The 21,131-nt window shown below is 46.3% G+C and overlaps 1 protein-coding gene across 3 annotated transcripts in view; it reads right to left on the reverse strand.

Annotated features, from left to right (window-relative positions):
- The window catches only part of LOC117355231 (zinc finger protein 493-like), a 42,960-nt gene that overhangs the window by 10,545 nt on the left and 11,284 nt on the right, over positions 1-21,131 (reverse strand). For 2 of the 3 annotated variants that reach the window (XM_033933490.1, XM_033933492.1), the window contains exons 4-5: positions 13,509-14,348; positions 35-2,249 (exon numbers count right to left, since the gene is read on the reverse strand). In XM_033933490.1, the coding sequence (XP_033789381.1) occupies positions 35-2,249; positions 13,509-14,348 (3,055 nt within the window). The remainder of the gene's footprint in view (positions 1-34; positions 2,250-13,508; positions 14,349-21,131) is intronic. The other variant, XM_033933491.1, reaches the window with a different exon arrangement.

Below are 21,131 nucleotides of genomic sequence, written 5' to 3' on the forward strand. Positions count from 1 at the left end.
GGGAATAAAAAGTTTTAGGTAAAGGATCACTTACAGGTCATGGACCTGGGGGGACCGCCTCGGAAGCGGACTTCTGGGCATGATGGACCCATGGTCTGACTCGGCAGAGGCGATGCTTATGTTCTCTCCGATATGAATCCTCTCATGCTCTCTTAAATGCGATTGCCGACTAAAGCTTTTCCCACATTCTGAACAGGTATATGGTTTCTCTCCAGTATGAATCATCTCATGTTGTCTTAAAGTTGATAGCAGTCTAAACCTTTTCCCACATTCGGAACAGGTATATGGTTTCTCTCCAGTATGAATCCTCTTGTGAAGGTTCAAATTTGATTGTCGATTAAAGTTTTTACCACATTCTGGACATGTATACAGTTTCACTCCAGTATGCATCATCTTGTGACGATTTAAATATGATTGGCAAGTAAAGCTTTTCCCACATTCTGAACATGTATATTGTTTCTCTCCAATATGAATCCTCTCATGATTTCTTAAAGTTGACTGCTGTCTAAACCTTTTCCCACATTCGCAACAGGTATATGGTTTCTCTCCAGTATGAATCATCTTGTGAAGGTTTAAATTTGATTGCCGATTAAAGTTTTTACCACATTCTGGACATGTATACAGTTTCTCTGTGGTATGAATCTTCTCATGTTTTCTTGATTCGTGATTAAAACTTTTATCATATTCTGGATATGTATACAGTTTCTCTCCAGTATGAATCCTCTTGTGACGATTTAAATGTGATTGGCAAGTAAAGCTTTTACCACATTCTGGACATGTATATCGTTTCTCTCCAATATGAATCCTCTCATGATTTCTTAAAGTTGACTGCTGTCTAAACCTTTTCCCACATTTGTAACAGGTATATGGTTTCTCTCCAGTATGAATCCTCTCATGTATTTTTAACACTGATAGCTGATTAAAGCTTTTTGTACATTCTGGACATGTATATGGTTTCTCTCCAGTATGAATTATTTTGTGAAGTTTTAAGTTTGATTGCCGATTAAAGCTTCTGCCACATTCTGCACATGCCCATGGTTTTTCTCCAGTATGAATACTCTCGTGTTTTTTTAAATTTGACTGGCGAAGAAAGCTTTTCCCACATTCTGAACAGGTATATGGTTTCTCTCCAGTATGAATCCTCTTGTGCCTTTTTAAAGTTGCGGTATGAGTAAAGCTTTTCCCACATTCTGAACATGTATATGGTTTTTCTCCAGTATGAATCCTCTTGTGCCTTTTTAAAGTTGAGGTATAACTAAAGCTTTTCCCACATTCTGAACATGTATATGGTTTTTCTCCAGTATGAATACTCTCGTGTTTTTTTAAATTTGACTGGCGATGAAAGCTTTTCCCACATTCTGAACAGGTATTTAGTTTCTCTCCAGTATGAATCCTCTTGTGCCTTTTTAAAGTTGCAGTATGACTAAAGCTTTTCCCACATTCTGAACATGTATATTGTTTTTCTACACTATGTATCTTTTTGTGCATTTTTAAAGCTGAGGGATCACTAGATCTCTTATCACATTCTGTACAGGAATACTGTTTCTTTCCAGTATGATTCCTCATATGTCTTTTTAAATTTGATTGCAGAGTAAAGTTTTTACCACATTCTGGACATGTATGTTTCTCTCCAATATGAATCCTCTCATGATATCTTAAACTTGACTGATGTGTAAATCTTTTCTCACATTTGGAACAGGTATATGGTTTCTCTCCAGTATGAATTCTCTTGTGTTGGGTTAAATTTGATTGCCGATTAAAGTTTTTACCACATTCTGGACATGTATATTGTTTCTCTCCACAATGTATCCTCTTGTGCATTTTTAAAGCTGAGGGATCACTAGATCTCTTATCACATTCTATACAGGAATACTGATTCTTTCCAGTATGATTCATCTTATGTCTTCTTAAATTTGATTGCAGAGTAAAGCTTTTGCCACATTCTGGACATGTATATCGTTTCTCTCCAATATGAATCCTCTCATGATTTCTTAAAGTTGACTGATGTCTAAATCTTTTCCCACATTCGTAACAGATATGTGGTTTCTCTCCAGTATGAATCATCTCATGTATTTTTAAATCTGGGCGACGACTAAATCTCTTACCACATTCTGCACAGGTAAACGGTTTCTTTCCGGTATGATTCCTCTTATGTTTTTTTAAATTTGATTGGTGATTAAAACTTTTGCCACTTTCTGGACATGTAAATGGCCTCTCACTCTCATGGATCTTCTGAAGACATTGTAAACCTGTTTGATGATAAAAAGTTTTATTATAATATAAAGATGTAGAATGTTTTGTGCACTCAGATATGATATTAAAGTAATTTGTTTTATTCCTGCTTGTATTACTTGTTGAATTGTTATGGTCAATATTCAGCCTGGGGCACTGAGTATTTCTGATAGTCAATGCTGGGTCATATCTGGGCACCAGCATTAAAAATCTGGTTCGTCAGTGATGGATGGAAGTTGTGTGGATACAACTGGCATTCAATGCAGTCCCCACGTAGTCAACCGGACACAGGACTGGTATTTAAGTAGTCTTTCTTGTCTAGTGAGCTATGTGGGTAGCAGCATTGAATGTCGCCACTATACATCCTCATAATTTCAGGCTCTGACCTGACTCGGGCTGGGATGGTCAGCACTGCTACTGCTGCCGAACGGACTTTCCCCCAATGCAAGTCACGTGACCCAAATATGTCATCTCTACTCGCCAAAAAGTGATTTAAAAATTGAATTGGGTCTTGCTTCTTGGGGTGAACTCTCTGGAGGAACTGGGACTTTGCCTGCTCATGGTAACAGAGTAAATAACAGCAGAAAAAGATGTGAATGGTCCATCTAGACCAGGGGTAGGCAATTCCGGTTCTCGAGAGCCACAGAAAGGTCAGGTTCTCAAAATATCCACAATAAATATGCATGAGTTCGATTTCCATCTCAGGGAGGCAGAGCATGCAAATCCATCTCATACATATTCATTGTGGATATCCTGATCTGCCTCTGGCTCTTGAGAACCGGAATTGCCTACCCCTCCCTGATCTAGTCTGTCGAACCGTACACGCATCATAAATTCATGATATAAATGAAATTGTCTATTTCCTTAGACATTTCTGGGCCAAAGACCTAGAGGTCTTCCTATTTCTGTGCTTAGGTGAACTTCCAACTACTGGAGTCTCTGTCGAAGGTCACTCTAGCCTAAGATTTTAGGGAAAATGTTAAAACGTATCTCTTCAATAAGTTTGTCTGACATTTATCAACTATGTGAATTTCTCTGTTATTGATGTATTACAGCTTTTCTTTACTGTAAACCGCATAGAACTGAGAGGTCCTGTGGTATAAAAATAAACATCTATAATATTAATCCTCTAAGTGCGCATGCGCACTTAGGAGGATGTGGGGACCTGATATGTGCTGTGTCCGTCCGTGGTGGCGGCTTGAGGCGCATGCACCACAGCACAGCCGTCGACTCCCCCCTCCCGCCCTCACTCACCGCCAAAACCTTCCCGCAGTCCCCTTCCCAGCTGCCGCGTTTAAATTCATAGACAAGCGCTACACCGCGCTACCGCTGGCCTCGCCGTCTTCTGTCCATTGCGGCCCACCCTCTCTGACTACTTCCTGTTTCCCGCTAGGGTTGGCCGCAGTGGATAGAAGACGCTGAAGACAGCGGTAGCGCGGCACAGCGCTTTTCTGTGAATTTAAATGCGGCGGCTGGGAAGGAGGCTGCGGGAAATGCACTGCTGCACAGAAAGGCTGGGAAATGCTGCTGCTGCACAGGGAAGTGTGTGTGTGTGGGGGGAAAATGCTGCTTCTGCACAGGGAAGGGTGGGAAATGCTGCTTCTGCACAGAAAGGCTGGGAAATGCTGCTGCTGCACAGGGAAGTGTGTGTGTGTGGGGGGAAAATGCTGCTTCTGCACATGGAAGGGTGGGAAATGCTGCTGCTGCACAGGGAAGTGTGTGTGTGTGTGTGTGTGGGGAAATGCTGCTTCTGCACAGGGAAGGCCGGGAAATGCTGCTGCTGCACAGGGAAGGACGGGAAATGCTGCTGCTGCACAGGGAAGGACGGGAAATGCTGCTGCTGCACAGGGAAGTGTGTGTGTGGGGGGGGAATGCTGCTTCTGCACAGGGAAGGCCAGGAAATGCTGCTGCTGCACAGGGAAGGACGGGAAATGCTGCTGCTGCACAGGGAAGTGGAGGGGACGGAGAGGGAAAGGGGGCCTGGGAGCAATCTTGGTTTGCTTTGGGGGAGGGGAGACAGAAGGGGGCCATGGAGAGACAGAAAGACAAGCAGGCAGGCAGCGCATTAGAACGAAAGACAGATACACAGAAAGACAGCGGGCAGGGAGAGAGACAGAAAGAAAGACAGACAGGGTGCCAGAGAGAGAACCAAAAAGAAAGGACAGACAGCGGGAGGGAGGAAGAAAGAAAAGAAGAGAGAGACAGGGGCAGGGAGAGACACAGAAAAAAGAAAGACAGACATATATTCTAGCACCCGTTAATGTAACGGGCTTAAACATCTTGGTTTACTTTGGGGGAGGGGTGACAGAAGGGGGCCATGGAGAGACAGAAAGACAGGCAGGCAGGCAGGCAGCACTTTAGAACGAAAGACAGACACACAGAAAGAGAGTGGGCAGGGAGAGAGACAGAAAGAAAGAAAGACAGACAGGGTGCCAGAGAGAGAACCAGAAAGAAGGACAGACAGCGGGAGGGAGAAAGAAAGAAAGGAAGAGAGAGACAGGGGCAGGGAGAGACACAGAAAGAAAGAAAGACAGACATATATTCTAGCACCCGTTAATGTAACAGGCTTAAACACTAGTTTATTATTAAACCATCCCAGGTGTTGAAGCCTTCCCCAGCCCATTCTCAACTGAAAGGCCATATACACGACCCAGACCGTGCAGGTCCGCCCAGTCCCAGCCTTAGTTCTTCAATAAAGCACAATTCTTGTACAATTCCTCTTTATTCTGAACTACTGGGAGTTGTGCTCCTTGGTCAGTCAACGGCTGTAGGAAGCTTTGGCTCTGCCCCCAGCACTCATGTGCCGGTGCATGCTCCTGGGATTCCTTCAAGCCAAGCTGTAGGAGCTCTTCTCTTCTGCTCGTCTTTCATTTCTTTAAATTTAGTGTTTAGCCTTGATTTTTTTCACGGGTTTGCCCTTGTGCTGTGGAAGTACCCTGTGGGAATGTCCTTGCGGCGGGAGATTGCAGACTTTGACTACAAGTCTGCCTCTGGGGGGTTACCTGCCGCTATAGTAAGCCCTCCGGACAGCCTGCATGTCAAATCAGGGTTCCGGGATTGGGAGTTGGCTCACCCCAGGTTCATCCGCGAGTGGTTTGAGCGCAGGCTGCACGGTTCCCTGGAGACGTGCCCAGGATCTGGACCGAACTGCGTACCTGCTCCGAGTGATCTGGTGGTGTTGGAAGTCACTACAAAAGGTGGCCAGGTAGGTAAGACAGTCAGATTTAAAATCTAGTTTTCCAGAGGTCACATGATGCTGTAAGCCCGGGCAGACGCAGCTGGCCTGAGCTCCCGGGCCCCGAGTCTGATTTTAGCACTTTTGCGGCTTACCAACGTGATTAACGCACCTCCCCGACATCGTGGCAGTTCGGGCGGCGCATGGACTGCTATCTAGCGTCGCTGACACACCCAATGGCCTCCCGATCTGCCAAAAAGGATTGTGAACGCGCACGGCCTGGGGAAGACAAAATGGCGGCCGGCTCGTTGGCGGCGGTGAGTCAACTCTCCCCCGACGCGCTGCAAGACATAACGGCCGTGACATTAGCGCTGCAGCCCAGCTTAGATCGCCTCTCTGAACAGCTCCAGAGGCTGGACTCTAAGATCTCTGAAACAGCCAGCCATACGACTGCCCTGGAAACCCAGGTCTCTGGCTTGGAGGACGTCCAGGGAACCCAATCAGCTGAGCTGCAAGCCTTACTGGATTTTACCCGTAAGCAAAGTGATCGCCTTGAAGACCTGGAAAATCGGTCATGTCAGTCGAACCTTCGCTTTCTGGGATTCCCTGAAATCATAGTGGGTCCAGCCCTATTGCACACTTTAGAAGCCTGGTTGCGAGATACCTTTCCTCTGAGGGGCGATGTGGGCCCCCTGCGCCTAGAGCGTGCACATCGCATTGGTAGGGAACAGACTGGGGACAGTGTTCCCTCTAAGCTGCGCTGGCATGCGCTGGCGCACAAAATATTACAACGCAGCGCACAAGTTCCTCGTCACAGCGCACTCAGTGTAGAGCACAGTTCTTCAACCGCCGGTCCGCAGAAAATTCCTGCCGGTCCGCAGAAAATTCCTGCCGGTCCGCGCAGGGCCGGCAAGATGGACGTTGTTAAATTTCCTGCCCTGGTGGTTTTCGCGGAAATCTTCTGTTCCTCCCAGCCTCGGGCGATCAAGACAGGCTGCCGACGTCGGGCATTCCCTCTGAGTCTCGCCTATGCGGAAACAGGAAGTTGAAACAAAATAGGCGGGACTCAGAGAGGAAAGATCCCGACGTCTGCAGCCTGTCTTGATCGCTGCCCCTGCCGAGTCGCTGAAGAGGGCTGCGGGGAAGCTGCAAGTAGAAGGGAGATGGTCAGCATGCGCGGTGGGGGGCAGCGTGTGGATTGGGGCCATCAGCAGCGTCTGTGCTGAAAGCCTGCCCACGTGCAGAATGCGGCGGATAGGGGCCTCCGGCTCGTCTTGGGCGGCAGGGCCTGCAGTGCAAAGCTGTTTTTGCCGGCTTGGGGGGGGGGGTGTCACGAATGTGCAGGGAGCCTTCAACAGTGGCTGTCTCCTCTCCTAGCAGCTCTAAACTTACCAGGGCAGTGATTCACTTTGGCAACTTCCCCTTTCCTCAGAGGCGGCAACGGACCCAAGGCTGCCTAAGGAAATCACTTCTGCAGGCAAGTACTGAGAGCTGCTGGAAGGACAGGAAGCCACTGTTGGAGGCTGGAAAGCTGATGGATAAAGGGAGAGCTGCTACTGCACCTGGAGGGAGGTAGAAAGAGAGATGCTGCTGGGAGGGGAAGAGGGAAAGGGATGGGAAGAGAGCTACTGTTGGATAGGGGGGAGGAGGGAAGGGAGAAGGAAGAAAGGAAGGAAACAGCTGGCAGGGAGATTAGAGGAGGGAAAGGGGAGAGACAGGAATGAGAAAGTAGAGAGAGATTGATGCTGGAAAGGGGGTCAGCAGAGAAATGAGAGAGGGATAAAGATGCTAGATCTGGTGTAGGAGAGATAAAAATGAAGAAAGCAGTGAAGCTGGAATGAATGATGTAAAAAGGAGAGAGGAAGCACAGGCTGGATGGAAAGGGGAGAGGGGCATAGAAAGAAGTCAGATACATATGGAAGGGGGAGAGGCCAGACAGTGGATGGAACGGGCAGACGCTGGAAGGAAGAGTGGAAAGAAGATGAAAGCAGAGACCACAAAAGGTAGAAAAAAATCATTTTATTTCTATTTTGTCATTACAATATGTCAGATTTGAAATATATATCCTGCTAGAGACATAACTGGGGACTGCAAAGCCTAATACTATTCCTGTCATGTGTTGACTGCAGTATTCTGTTAGCATGATATTTCTGTGTAGCATTCTGTAATAATTTGGCTTGTTCAGTTTTCTTGATAGTAGAGGGGATATATGTGAAGGGGAGGGGAGACAGGGGTTTTGTTGGTCCTTGCTCTGAATATTTATATTTATAAAATGACAATTGTACAGAATATTGTTTCTTTTTATACTTTAATAAAATACGTTCAATATAAAATCATAACTGAGGCTTGTGCAGATGGGATCAGATGGTTTGTGGGGACCGAGCTTGCGGAGACTGGGTGAAAATGTGTTTTTATTTCGGTCTTAGTAGTTTGCCGGTCCACAAAATAATTATTTTATTTATGCCGGTCCACGGGTGTAAAAAGGTTGAAGAACACTGGAACAGAGTATGTCCCCATGAACCTACAAATCTTAAATTTAGTTCCATAACTGGCCTGGAACTTAAGCTGGCCTGATGCCTTGACAACATATTTATTTGGCTCATAACTTGCTGGCGCCCGATATTTTTAGCTCACAGTGAAAAAAGTTTGCTCACAACACCCGCCCGCTTAGAGGGAACACTGTGTACGACCCCGCATGATTATTGCTAAAGTGCTCAATTACCATCATAAAGTGGAAATCCTTCAACAATAAAAACAACAACGAGACAAGCTGAAATATGGGGAGGCTGAGATTCGAATTTTTCAGGATTATTCAGCCGCTTTAACAGAAAAGAGAAAATTATTTTATCCCCTTTGTTCCACTTTGGCAGATAAAAAAGTGAGATTTATGTTTATCTACCCAGCCACCTTGAAATTGCACCATCAGGGCCAGTGGCACTCTTTTGACTCTTCAGTGGACGCTACTACTTATCTTAATACCCATCTGTTGCAGCCCCAAAGTCCTAACGGATGAGAGGATATTTATTGGATGTTTGATTTCAGCTTAGCTTGATAGGTGTCAGGCTAATTGTTACATGATGCCACTTATTGGTTTTGGTGTGGGATTTTTGATAAGTGACACTTTGGACTGTTGTTTGTACCTTGATTTAGTCACTTTTTCTTGGATTATTCCGATGTTTTGTTTCTTAACATGTTAATACTGGGATAGTTCTTTCTGTTAGTGGACATGATTAGCAATTATAAAAACGATTGACTCGGGGCTCGGGGAGGCATCCTTTTTGTGCCCTTACACACCTGCAGAATCACCCGAGGTTTTTCTGTCGATGTGTCTAGCACAGAGGGAGGGATTGATGACAGCTGGGGGGAGTGGGTGGTCGGGTGGGGGGTGGTGGTGGGAGGGACGAGTTGTGGGGGGGTATTCTTTTTTCTATTTCTTTTTTCTTATTTCCTATATCCCTGTGAAGAGATTTCTTGTTCTTAATATTTTCAACAATGCTCCGGTAGCTGGGTGGGTTCTTCAGTCTGTTGGGCATATTTGGTTTTTTTTGATCCAGGGTGTTGAAGGGACCCTGCAGCATGCTGTTTCCATTCTACTAATAAAAGCAATTTTCTATGTTCATCTGTTCTGGGTAAGGCTGGGTACCTGGGATAGTTTGGAAACCTTAGTTTGGGCACGTTATTTTTTTGGATTCTTGGGCTTCCTATGTCCTTAACCAACTCAATACGGATAGTGTCCTGGAATGTTTCGGGCATTTCCTCCCCTGTTAAGAGAACAAAAATTCTTAATCAACTTAAACATCATAAAGCAGATATAGTGTGTTTACAAGAAACCCATTTGACGGATGTGGAACACACTAAGTTGAAAAAGTCCTGGGTAGGGGGCCATTTATGCGGCTTCGTCACCCCAGAAAAAAGCTGGAGTGGCGATCTTGATCCACAGGTCTTTGCCATGTCAGGTTCGTCTGGTAGAGAAAGACCCCCAGGGATGCTTTATATTGCTTTTTATAACCATAGGTACTTAGTCTTTCTATTTGCTAAATTTATATGCACCCAATGTATATGATCATTCCTTTTTTGAACGTATTGCTAATTTGCTGCTGGAACGCGTGACTGACTCAATATTTATTGCGGGAGATTATAATCAAGTTCTTGATCAGAGCAATGACAGGTCTAATCCGGGAGTTCCTGTGGTGGAGTCCAGCAAGCGGGGTATTCCCTATTTGTGTACGACTTTGGATTTGGTTGATCCTTGGCGTTTGCTTCATACCACGGAACGTGATTATACCCATAGATCCCGGGCACATGGTACGCCATCTAGAATTGATTATATACTTGCAATCCAATCGTCCGGTCCAGGCGGAATGTTCTTTGATGAGTGATCCGTATTCTCTCAGAAGTTTGGCACAACCCAGAGAGTCCTTTGAAATGCGCTTGGGCCAAGGCGAAGCTTTACCCCATTGCACCGGAGTTTTTTTCCAAGCGCTTTACCTCTCCAAAGGTGGATTCGGCGGTGGCTCAGATTACTAAGTGTACCTCCCTCCCTCCGGAGGGAGGGGTGTTTTTGAAGGTTGTCCAGGACAGGCGGGTAGATTTTATTTTCAAATGCCTTTTTGATTCTGTGGCAGACAGGGTCAGAGCGACCACAGCCACTTAATTTGTCGCCCGAGAGTGCCATTCCAAGCTACGCCATAACCCGGATGTCGTGGTCGTGATCTGGAGTTTCTGATTTCCAGGGTGGATTATCTGGCGGATGCCTTTTACAACATGATGAAAGTATTTTCTAAGCTAGGCGCTTATTTGGTGTCCGCCAGGTGTCAGCAGGAGAATGCTGTGGATACGGCAGTGGTCTGGGGATTCCTCTTCTAAGGCCACTCTGAGCAGATTGCCTTTCAAGGATCAACTCCTATTTGGCCAGGGTTTGGATGATCTCAGTGTTCAGGACTGTAAACCCAAGGTTTTACCGGGAAGCAGACCTTGCTCCCCCCTAGGAGTTCGGGGCTGCCCAATTTTTGTCCCTTTCGGCACCTACATCAGTATGCCGGCCCTCCAGCTACATGTCAAAGATACAATTCTTCCTCCAGACGTTTTGGAGATTCTGCTCGGCAGCAGACCTTCAGCAAATGTTCTTCCGTGCCCCAGAAGAAACAGTTCTGATACCAGGCCTCTGGCACTTCTCTCCCATATTGGAACGTGGCTCTTGGCCTTCCTGGCGGAGTGGGAGGCATCTACCTCTGACCATTGGGTGCTGGAGATCCTCCACGATGGTTTCAATTTGGAGCTTTATTGACCTCTGTCAGATTTCTTTCTGGCCTCTCCTACTGGGCGTTGGAAAAGGCGCTCAAGATGCAGGCCATGGTTCGCAGGCTTCTGGATCTGGCGGTGATCGAGCCCGTACCAAAGAACAATTTCAGCTCGGGGAGATACTCCATATACTTCATCGTTCCAAAGAAAGGCTCGGAAGATTGGAAACCGATTCTGGATCTCAAGGCGGTCAATGCGGTGCTGAAGGTGCCCTGCTTCAAATAGAAACCGTCCATTTGGTCATTCCATCAGTGCGCTGGGGGATTTTCTGGCCTCCCTGGATCTCACGGAGGCATATCTTCATATCCTCATCTTTCCAGGTGACAGGAAGTTCCTCCGGTTTCATGTTTTGAATCAACACTTTCAATCTGTGGCCCTTCTGTTTGGTCTGGCGATGACCTTCACCAAGATAATGGTGGTGGTTGCAGCTCACCTCCATGCTTGGAGTACCCCAGTCCATCCATATCTGGACAACTGGATGATCAGAGCTCCGTCCCTAACATAGGGGACCCGGGCAGTACAGCAGGTGGTTCAATTGCTGTAACACCTGGGATGGGTGATCAATCTGAGAAAGAACCAACTCGACCCCATGCAGGATCTGGAAAACCTGGGGGTCAGGTTCCAAATGACCCAGAAAAAAGTATTTCTCCCGCTGGCTCGAAGAAAGAAGATTCACCATAGCATCCGTATCGTGTTAGTCATTCTGGCTCTGATGGCCTAGTAAAATCTCCAGGTTCTGGGGCTCATGGTGGCATCGATCGATCGATGAGGTTCCTTGGGCCAGGGCCCGGCTGCATCCCCTACAGGAGTCGTTGTGTTGGTGAAACCTACAACGGGATTTGTTATCGGCACCTCTGCCTTGGACGATGGGGACACACAGCAGCATGCAGTGGTGGCTGAGTCCCCTGACTCTATCCAAGGGCCTGTCGCTTCTGGTTTCAGACTGTGTGACTCTCTCCAAGGATGTGAATCTGTCTGGATGGGGAGCAGTCTGTATGTCTGGCCCAGTTCAAGGCCGGTGGTCACCCCTCGGAGAGCAAGCGGTCGATCAATCACCTGGAACTGAGGGCGATCTGTCTTGCCTTGATGCATTTCCAGAAGTGTTTCCACTGATTCGTGGGGAGGTGTCACATGCAGGCTAGAGCAGGCGAACAGAGTCCTCCTCCTCTGCCCCCGGAACAAACCCAAAATGCGCTATCTTCGCCGGTCACAAGCAGCGTGCAGGACCCGGTTCTGCTGCACGAGCCGCGATCTGTGGCTCAGAGCTGAGCGGGAATCGGTCAGTGGACTTTGAGGGCTGCTGAGCCAAAGCTGCAAAAACCCAACGAGGAGCTGCGACCCAGGATCAAGCGAGGATGAAAACTGCTCTTTGCCGCTACCAGAATGATCCAGCTTTCTGAAGCCCTGTGAACTTGGTTGGATGGTGTTTTATTGAAAGTTTAATGGATATTTTATTGTACACTTGTTTAAGATTTAAAATAAATAAAGAATTTAAAACTAAATTATTTCCTAGTCTGTCACTAATTCTATCAACTTTCTCGCCCATCATTCAGCATTTCCCCCTCTCTCTCTCTCCTCCCCTTCTATCCAGCATTCATCCTTTCTCTCCAGCATCTTCCCTCTCCTCCATTTCCATCCAGAATTTGCCCTCTCTCTCTCCTTTACATCCAGCATCTGCCCCTCTCTCCTGCTTCTGCCATCTCTGTCACCCCGTCCATTATCCACCCTTCTCTCTCCCTTTCCATCCAGCATCTGCCCCTCTCTCCTGCTTCTGCCTCCTCTGTCACCCATCCATCATCCACCCTTCTCTCTCCCCTTCAATCCAGCATCTGCCCATCTTTCTCTCTCCCCTTTCAGCCAAGCATCTGCTTCATTCCTCTTTCTCTCCCTTCTATTCAGTGTCTGCCCCATCTTTCTCTTTCCTCCCTTCCATTTGTATCCTCCCCCTCTCCTCCCTTCCATTCAATGACTTTCTCCCCTCTCCTTTTCTTTATATCCATCATGTCTTTTTCTCTCTCCCCAGGCATTCCAGCTTGTCTGTTATCTTTCCCCTTTCATCCAGTGTATCTGATCCCTCCCCCTTTCTATCTACAGTCTGTCTCCTCTCACCTCCTACATCCAGTATCTGCCCCCTCCCACCTGACACCTCAGCCGCCGCCAGACTGACGCAAAGCCTTCCCTCCAACGTTAGCTCTGACTTTGGTGGAAGACTTTCAGGTCGGCTAGATATGGCGTGCTGCAGGCTGCCTCCAACCCCTGCTGTTATTTGGACTTGAATGAAGGGGTGGGAGTGTATTTTTGGACACAGAAGGCATGAACTTGGAAAAGAGGATGGAGGAAGGGAGGAAAAGAGATGCTGAAGTGGGAGAGGGAATGCGTTTTTGGACACAGAAGGCATGAACTGGGGAGAAAGGACGTTTCTAGAATGTCTTTTGATTTGCCAGGAATAGTGTCTCCTCTTTGCAAATACTGCACACGGGTGACCCACTGGAGCACCATCAGAAACAGGGCCCCTTTTTTCATAACAGCGTGCCACATTTCCAAATAGTTCACACTCTTGGTGATATTTCCCCTGACACGAAAATGAAGAGGAGCTAAAATAAATCAAGAAATGAAACAAATGTTTGGGCTGCCCATCCCTAGAAATTAATGCTTTGATACAGTCACTCCATGTAAAAGGTTTCCCTTCAGCATGCGTTCTCTGCTGTATTTCAGGCTGACCTTTCGTTTGGAGCCTTTTCTACAATGGCAATATGAAAAGGGTGGATTCTCTTGGGCAATAATAAATGATATATCTTACCAAGGCTTTTTCCAACAGTGTCTTGCAGAATGGATTTCTTCCCTTTCCTCTCTCCCTGATGGAGCTGAAAAGCCATTTGGTCACTGTTTCTATTTCGTAAGGGTCTCTCTTCTCTCGGGTATCTCTGGAGCTCAGGGATGTTTATGAGTTCCCTGGTACTTTTCTCACCCTCAGTGACTGCATCCAGGGAGTCTCTTGCAGGGTCTCTCTGCTTCTTCTCCGTTTCCGCATTTTGGTCGCTGTTTTTACTTTGTAAAGGTCTCTCTTTTCTCAGGTGTCTCTGGAGCTCAGGGATGTTTGTGAGTTCTCCGTCACTTTTCTCACCCTCAGTGACTGCATCCAGGGAGTCTCTTCCAGGGTCTCTCTGCTTCTCCGATTCCGCCTTTTGGTTGCTGTTTTTACTTCTTAAGGGTCTCTCTTCTCTCGGGTGTCTCTGGAGCACATGGATGTTTGTGAGTTCCCTGTCACTTTTCTCATCCTCAGTGACTGCATCCAGGGAGTCTCTTGCAGGGTCTCTCTGCTTCTTCTCCGTTTCAGCCTTTTGGTCACTGTTTTTACTTCGTAAGGGTCTCTCTTCTCTCGGGTGTCTCTGGAGCTCAGGGATGTTTGTGAGTTCCCTGTCACTTTTCTCACCCTCAGTGACTGCATCCAGGGAGTCTCTTGCAAGGTCTCTCTGCTTCTTCTCTGATTCCTGTTGATAGTTCCTTGTGTTTCGACTCTCATTCCTCTGGGAAATATTCTCTGTGACATTTCCTGATTGACTTGGGATGGGTTCAATTTCCAGAAGCCATTTTTCTTGATTCTCCTTCCTCTTCATCTCCTGCATTGCCTCAGTATCTGCTGGATAGAAACAAAAGACGGTATATTAGTAACTATGGAGCACTAGTAACAATCAAGAAACACAATTTTATCCCAGGACAAGCAGGCAGCAAAATCTCTACATGTGGGTGACGTCATCCACGTAGCCCCGATGCGGACAGCTTTTCAAGCAAACTTGATTGAAGATCTTAAAGTTTGCTAGTGCTGCACAGCGCATGCGTGTGCCTTCCCGCTCCACTAGAGGGCGCGTCTCCTCAATGTGGTCCTCAGTTCTTAGTTTTCCGCGGAGCCAGAAAGCCCTGTACTCTCTTCTCTGCGACTAAGTGCCTTTCTTGCACCGCAGATTCTTTTATTATTTTATCAGAAGTCGCTGTGCTCCGCTTCTTTTATTTTCCCCCCCCCAAAAAAATTTTTGTTTTCCTAATCTTCATTTGCGACCGGGGAACCCCGGTTTTTCTTTGGCCGCGGCAGTGGCCACGGCATTTCTTCCTGCTTTATGTCCCGGCCTCTTACCGGGTTCAAGAAGTGCACGCAGTGCGGTCGGGTGATCTCCATCACAGACCCACACCGTTGATGCATCCTTTGCTTGGGTGTTGACCACCCCACGGACTCTTGCCTTCGTTGTGCCACCCTTCAGCCATGGGCTCTTCATCGATGGCGGGCCAAGATTGTGGAACTCTTCAACATGGATCCGTCCGCGGATAAAACCTCGGCCCTGATCTCGGCCTTGACCTCGGTCTCAGCATAGGCCTCGAAGACCTCGGTCTTGAGCAAGTCTCTCTTGACTTCGAAGGCCTCGGCATCTCTGGCTTCGAAGACCTCGGCCTCGGGTAAGTCTCCTTTTCCTCCTTCAGATTCAGCTTAGCTACCAAAGAAGCTGTCCTCGGCAGTGAGTGTAGTCCTGCCGGCCTCCACATTACGGGAATACTCTACATTGAGGTTGCCCTCGTTGGAGCGCACTGCTGCACCAGTTCGTCCAAATCCTTTGGTCTCAGTGCTCATTTCTTTTGGGAAATCTGTTATAACCAGCCTTACGTCTTTATATTTCGCCACTGTGCGCTGACAAAATGGCCATCTGCCAGGATTCGGTTTGCCCCAAGTGCATGCACCCTACCGCAACTTTGGGCCCCATGCTATATTTTTGCTCAATCATCCATCGCTTCTTGGAAGAGAATTTTACAGCACATTTGTGAACTTTGGTGGGTGAAGTGTGTACTGACTCCCATGATCTTGTTTTCCAGGTGCCCAGTTGTCGCCCCAGTGCCTAAGGGGCTCATAATCGAAAGTGAAAAACGTCTTAGAACCGGCCTAAATCGGCACTTGAACGATGTAAAAGATAAGACGTCCAAGTGCCGATAATCGAACCGGGTTTTAAACATATTTAAAAATGACTTATGCCTTCACAGTGCTGCTGAACACCCAGAGCTAAACCCAGAGCGTTTCAGGAGGAGTGTTGAGGGTGGGATTTGGGCGAGACTTAGTTGTACTGCATGTATAACCGAAAGTATTACAACACTGCCTAGACGGAACTTGGACGTTGTGACTTAGACTATTTAAAATATGGTCTAAGTCACAAGAAGCTATCCAAAGTGACCAGATAAGCACTGCTGGCACAAAGTACAGACCCCCACACACTACCCCAGTGATCACCAACCCCCCCACCTCCATAAAAATCATAACAACAACTTTAAATATCTGCCTCCAGAACATCAGCACCTGGCATAGGAAAGCCTAGTAGAGCTGCACAGAAGTGGCTTAAGTGATCTTGGGGGTGGGTTAGTGAACCATGGAGAGGAGGACCCAGACCCATAAGCCACTGTAATCACTGCATTCATGGTGAAACGTGTGCACCCTCCAAAAAACCCCCAAACCCTTTTGTACTGCCATATAGGACACCTGCAGCCATAAGGGCTATTGGGGTGGTAGATAGGTGGGTCTAGTACAGTGGTCGGCACTTGAGTGCGGCTCGTGGCTCAGCTACCTACAACAGGGGTGGTCAACCTGTTTCCCCTTCTCCGTAAAGATAAGGTGACCATACGGCCTGTTTTGAACGGGACTGTCCCCTTTTTAGATCCCCTGATCCGTTGTCTCCACGCACAGCTTTGGGACACCGAAATGTCCCATTTTCAGGGACAGCGTCCCGAAGCTGTGTGTAGGGACAACAAGACAGGCGATCGCTTCTCCTCCCTCCAGCGCCGAAGCCTGCCCCCCACCCCCACCCTGGACTAGCCCCCGCTGCTAAAGCCTACTGTCGCTTCAAACACACACACAAACGCCCCTGGTCCGCTGCCACTGCCATTAAAGAGAAGGAAGGTCCAGGCGCCAGCCCACAAACCTTATTCCTGACGTCAATTCTGACATCGGAGAGGAAGTTCCGGGCCAGCCAATCGCTGCCTGGCTGGCCCAAAACTTCCTCTCTGAAGGTTTGTAGACAGGTGTCTGAACCATCCTTTCCTTTAATTGCGGCAGGCAGCAGCGGACCGGGGGGAGGGTGTTTGAAGGAGGCACGGGTGGCATTAAGGACATGGGAAGGAGGCACGGGGGGCACTAAACACATGGGAAGGAGGCATGGGGGGCACTAAACACATGGGAAAGAGGCACGGGGGGCACTAAGGACATGGGAAGGAGGCACTGGGGGCACTAAGAACATGGGAAGGAGGCACTGGGGGCACTAAGGACATTTTCTTGCATTTGTTTTAAGTTGAGATCAGGATTGTCTCCAGTTTATCTTTCCCCTCACTTTGAGTTACATAGAACATCAAGGAATACAAGAAGTCCTCACTTATTTGCCTATCCTAAGCCAAATGGTGTCCGATATAAGACCTTTTTTGATAGGACCTTAGCATTTCAAGCAGGTAAACTGCAATTTTGGCTTGGTGAATGTTTTCACCAAGCCATGTCCTACTGTTCTTTTCGAAAATTAATCAAGTCTTCTCTGTTTGACAAATTTATTACTTAGTTGGGTATTTTTAAGATTGTAATCATATTTTTAACTTTTATTGTATTATTTTATTTTTATGGTATGAATGTATTTCGCTGACTGTCCAGTTTCTTATGCTGTAAACCACCTAGAACTTTTGGTAATGGCGGTATAAAAGAATACATTTATTATTATTATTATTATAGGAAGGAGGCACTGGGGGCATTAAGGACATAGGAAGGAAAGAGGGAGGGATTAGAAAGGGACAATTGTTGGGCCTGAGTGCAGAAAGAAAGAAATGAAAGAAAGGATGCACAGTCAGAAGGAAACGCAACCAGAGACTCATGAAATCACCAGACAGCAAAAGGTAGGATAAATGATTTTTTTTCAATTTAGTGATCAAAATGTATCAGTTTTGAGAATTTATATCTGCTGTCTATATTTTGCACTATGGCCCCCTTTTACTAAAAAGCAATAGCGGTTTTTAGCGCAGAGAGCCTATGAGCGTCGAGAGCAGCGTGGGACATTCAGTGCAGCTCCCTGCGCTAAAAACCGCTATCGCAATTTAGTAAAAACGGAGGGGGTATATTTGTCTATTTTTGTATAGTTGTTACTGAGGTGACATTGCATAAAGTCATCTGCCTTAACTTCCTTGAAAACCTGCAGAATAAAAATGATAATTAACATTTTCTCTGCGTACAGCGTGCTTTATTTATTTATTTATTTTTTTATTTTATTGTTGGGGAAGAGGAATTCAAGATGGCGGCAGCCTATGACTTGCGCTCCTGAGTTGTCCCGATAGCATTCCTTTTTTTTTTTTACTTCTTCAGCAATGCCACATACCAAGCGCAAGGGGATAGTTCGGGTTGATCCCTCGACGCCGCGAACTTCCTCCCCGACGCAGCAGCGGTTGATTCGCGAGTACGCATCAGCTTTTAATCCCGCAGAGTTCCCCGGGGGGATGACGGCGCTTTCCCTCGCTCGAGAAGCAGAAGACTTTGCCTGTGAAACATCTCTGTCTCCCACCCTTTGCTGTTCCACCACCACACCCTGCTTCACACGCAGCGATGTCTGAGGAGCCCTGCCGAATGGAGAGTGCATGGGGAACCCCAGTTCGAGGGGCAGAAGCCGCGAGAGCAACAAAGGAGCAGGGAGAGTCGGGAGCTGACAAGGAAGTCAGCACTCTTCTGGTTAAACCTCCGGTGGTTACACTGGAGAGTATTTGGGACGCTCTCTCCGGTTTGAACGCCACTGTAGCCAAGTCATCACGAGAAGTAGCAGCTTTAGTAAGGACAGTTGATTCTTTGGGACTAAGGAAGATTTCTCCAGCAATTTGAAACAAGTTAATGAAAAGGTGGAAAAGCTTCAAGACTTAACTGTTGGATTAATTAAGGACAAAAATCAATTAAATCGCAAGGTTGAACAATTGGAACATTTCAATCGTCGTTTGAATATATGCCTTTTGAACTTTCCCAGGTCCCTGGGGGTTTCTCCAATTGAGATGTTTAAAAAATATCTATTTGAATGTTTAAAATGCTCCCCTGAATGTATGCCACCTGTTAACAAGATATATTATTTACCATCAAAGAAAGAGGGGGGGGGGGTAAACCCAGAGGCTGAACAGATTTTAAATGCTGAAGGTATATTAAATGTTACAGATCTTTTAGAGCCAACTGTATCCGAAACTTCCGAAAGAATGACATTGTTAGCTGTGTTGGTTTTTGAACAAGACGTAAATGCAATTTTTCGTTCATATTTTCAATATCCACAGGTATTGTTCTATGGGAAAAAAGTTTTCTTGTACCCCGATGTTGCTAGACAGACACAGGAACGTAGGAAATTGTTTCTTGAAACAGTCTCTTTGGGAGCTACATTTTTATTAGCCTACCTCTGTAAATGTCTAGTTAAATGTGTTTTATTCTCCTGAACAACTGCGAGCCTTCTTAGATTTGAAGAAATTGGCTACAGGGAATGTTTAATTGTGAACAGCATTCAGTTAAAATGGGATTCATCGCTGTTAAGCCTATTCCTGGATTGTTTACTTGAAATTATAAGTTTCTCTTCACTTATTTAGAATTCCTCCTCCAAAGTTTTGTGGTCTAAGGAGCTTTAAACAATTTGTGTTTTTGAATATTGTGCAGATATTGTACGATATTTTCTTGTATACCTCAAGCTGAATTGCTGTAACAAGAGTTTGTTCTTGTAAATATAATTTGAAATTTGAGAAAAAAAATAATTATTGTTGGTAGATCATTTTGACTTGGCCACAAAGATAAGGGGGAGGGAGGGAGGGGAGCTGCTGAAAGACATCTAGTAATCTTTTCAGGCTTGACTGTGCAGGGAATTATTGTTGTAAAATCATGTTTTGTTATCTGACTGGCATTATTTAGACTTTAATTTCTATGAATGAATAGAATGAAAATGATATAAAATTGCTTGCTTGTTATTGCGGAATCCACTGTTCTAGGATTTAAAAGCAAACTAGATGCACATCTCCTTATGAGAGGCATAGAGGGATATGGGTGTCTAAAATTACACCAGGTGTACACCTGGCTGGACCTCTGCGTGTACGGATCGCCGGACTTGATGGACCAAAGGTCTGATCCGGAGATGGCAGTTCTTATGTTCTTGTTTTTATGTGCATGCGCTGAAGGGAAGTGGAGAGAGAATGGGCTGAGGACGCTGAAGGGAAATGGGGAAGAGAGAGTGGGGAGAAGACGCTGATTTATAAATTGACAATTGTACAGAATATTGTTTCTTTTTATACTTTAATATAATAAGTTCAGTATAAAACTATTCGAGGCTTGTGTGGATGGGATCAGATGGTTTGCGGGGACGGGGACCGAACTCACGGGGATGGGGCGGGGACAGAGACAAATTTTTTCTTCGTGTCATTCTCTAGGCCAGGGGTCCCCAAAGTCCCTCCTTGAGGGCCGAATCCAGTTGGGTTTTCAGGATTTCCCCAATGAATATGCATGAGATCTAAATGCATGCACTGCTTTCAATTCATATTCATTGGGGAAATCCTAAAAACCCGACTGGATTCGGCCCTCAAGGAGGGACTTTGGGGACCCCTGCTCTAGGCTCTGCCACGAATCGATTTTGACTACGTGCGGGCGAGCGGGGTGTCAGTCGGGTTGACTTAGCCGTCATAGAGCAAGCGGATGCGGGGTATGGCTCTCAAAATAAATCTTAATCGTTGTACTGCTGATCTTTGGCTCTTTTGACTAATGAGTTTGCCTACCACTGGTCTAGTAGATTCTGGGGGTGTTTTGGGGGGCTCACCATGACCTATATAAGGCAGATGTAGTGAATTGTTTATATGGGACCCTTTTTGTGAAGTTCACAGCAGTGCCCTGTAAGGTATCCTACTACTATGGTGCCATGTCTGGGTATCCAGTGCCTCACTCTGCTGACCCCTCCCATGTCCAAAAGGTCTATTTCTAGGCGTTTTTGACTTGGACGAATATTTGGATGAAAATGTGGTATAAAGATGTACAACTTAGCAGCCTGGACAATCAAACAACTGGATGTACAGTTAGATGATTTTCGGGAAAAAAAATATATATATATATTTTGGATGTATTTTTCGAAAATGAACCTTTTCTCGTGTCCAACTTGCGACTTAGGCTAAAACAGACTTAGACGTTTCTTTTGATTATGACCCTCCACGGGTTTGAGAGACTTCCAAAAATTAGCCTTTCTTCTGGGAGTCAAATCTATTCTTTTACTGTGTGTTATACCCCAGCATATTACTGATAATTTTGTTCAGAATATTATATGTCTCCTCAAGTCTGCTTACCTGAACTCCTGAACCTTAGTGTTACCTTGACAACATCAAATGCTTTACTAAGAACCCAACAGCTTTTCCCTAAATTCAGTTG

The sequence above is a fragment of the Geotrypetes seraphini genome, chromosome 2 (assembly GCF_902459505.1).
Source record: "Geotrypetes seraphini chromosome 2, aGeoSer1.1, whole genome shotgun sequence".
NCBI classification, from domain to species: Eukaryota; Metazoa; Chordata; class Amphibia; order Gymnophiona; family Dermophiidae; genus Geotrypetes; species Geotrypetes seraphini.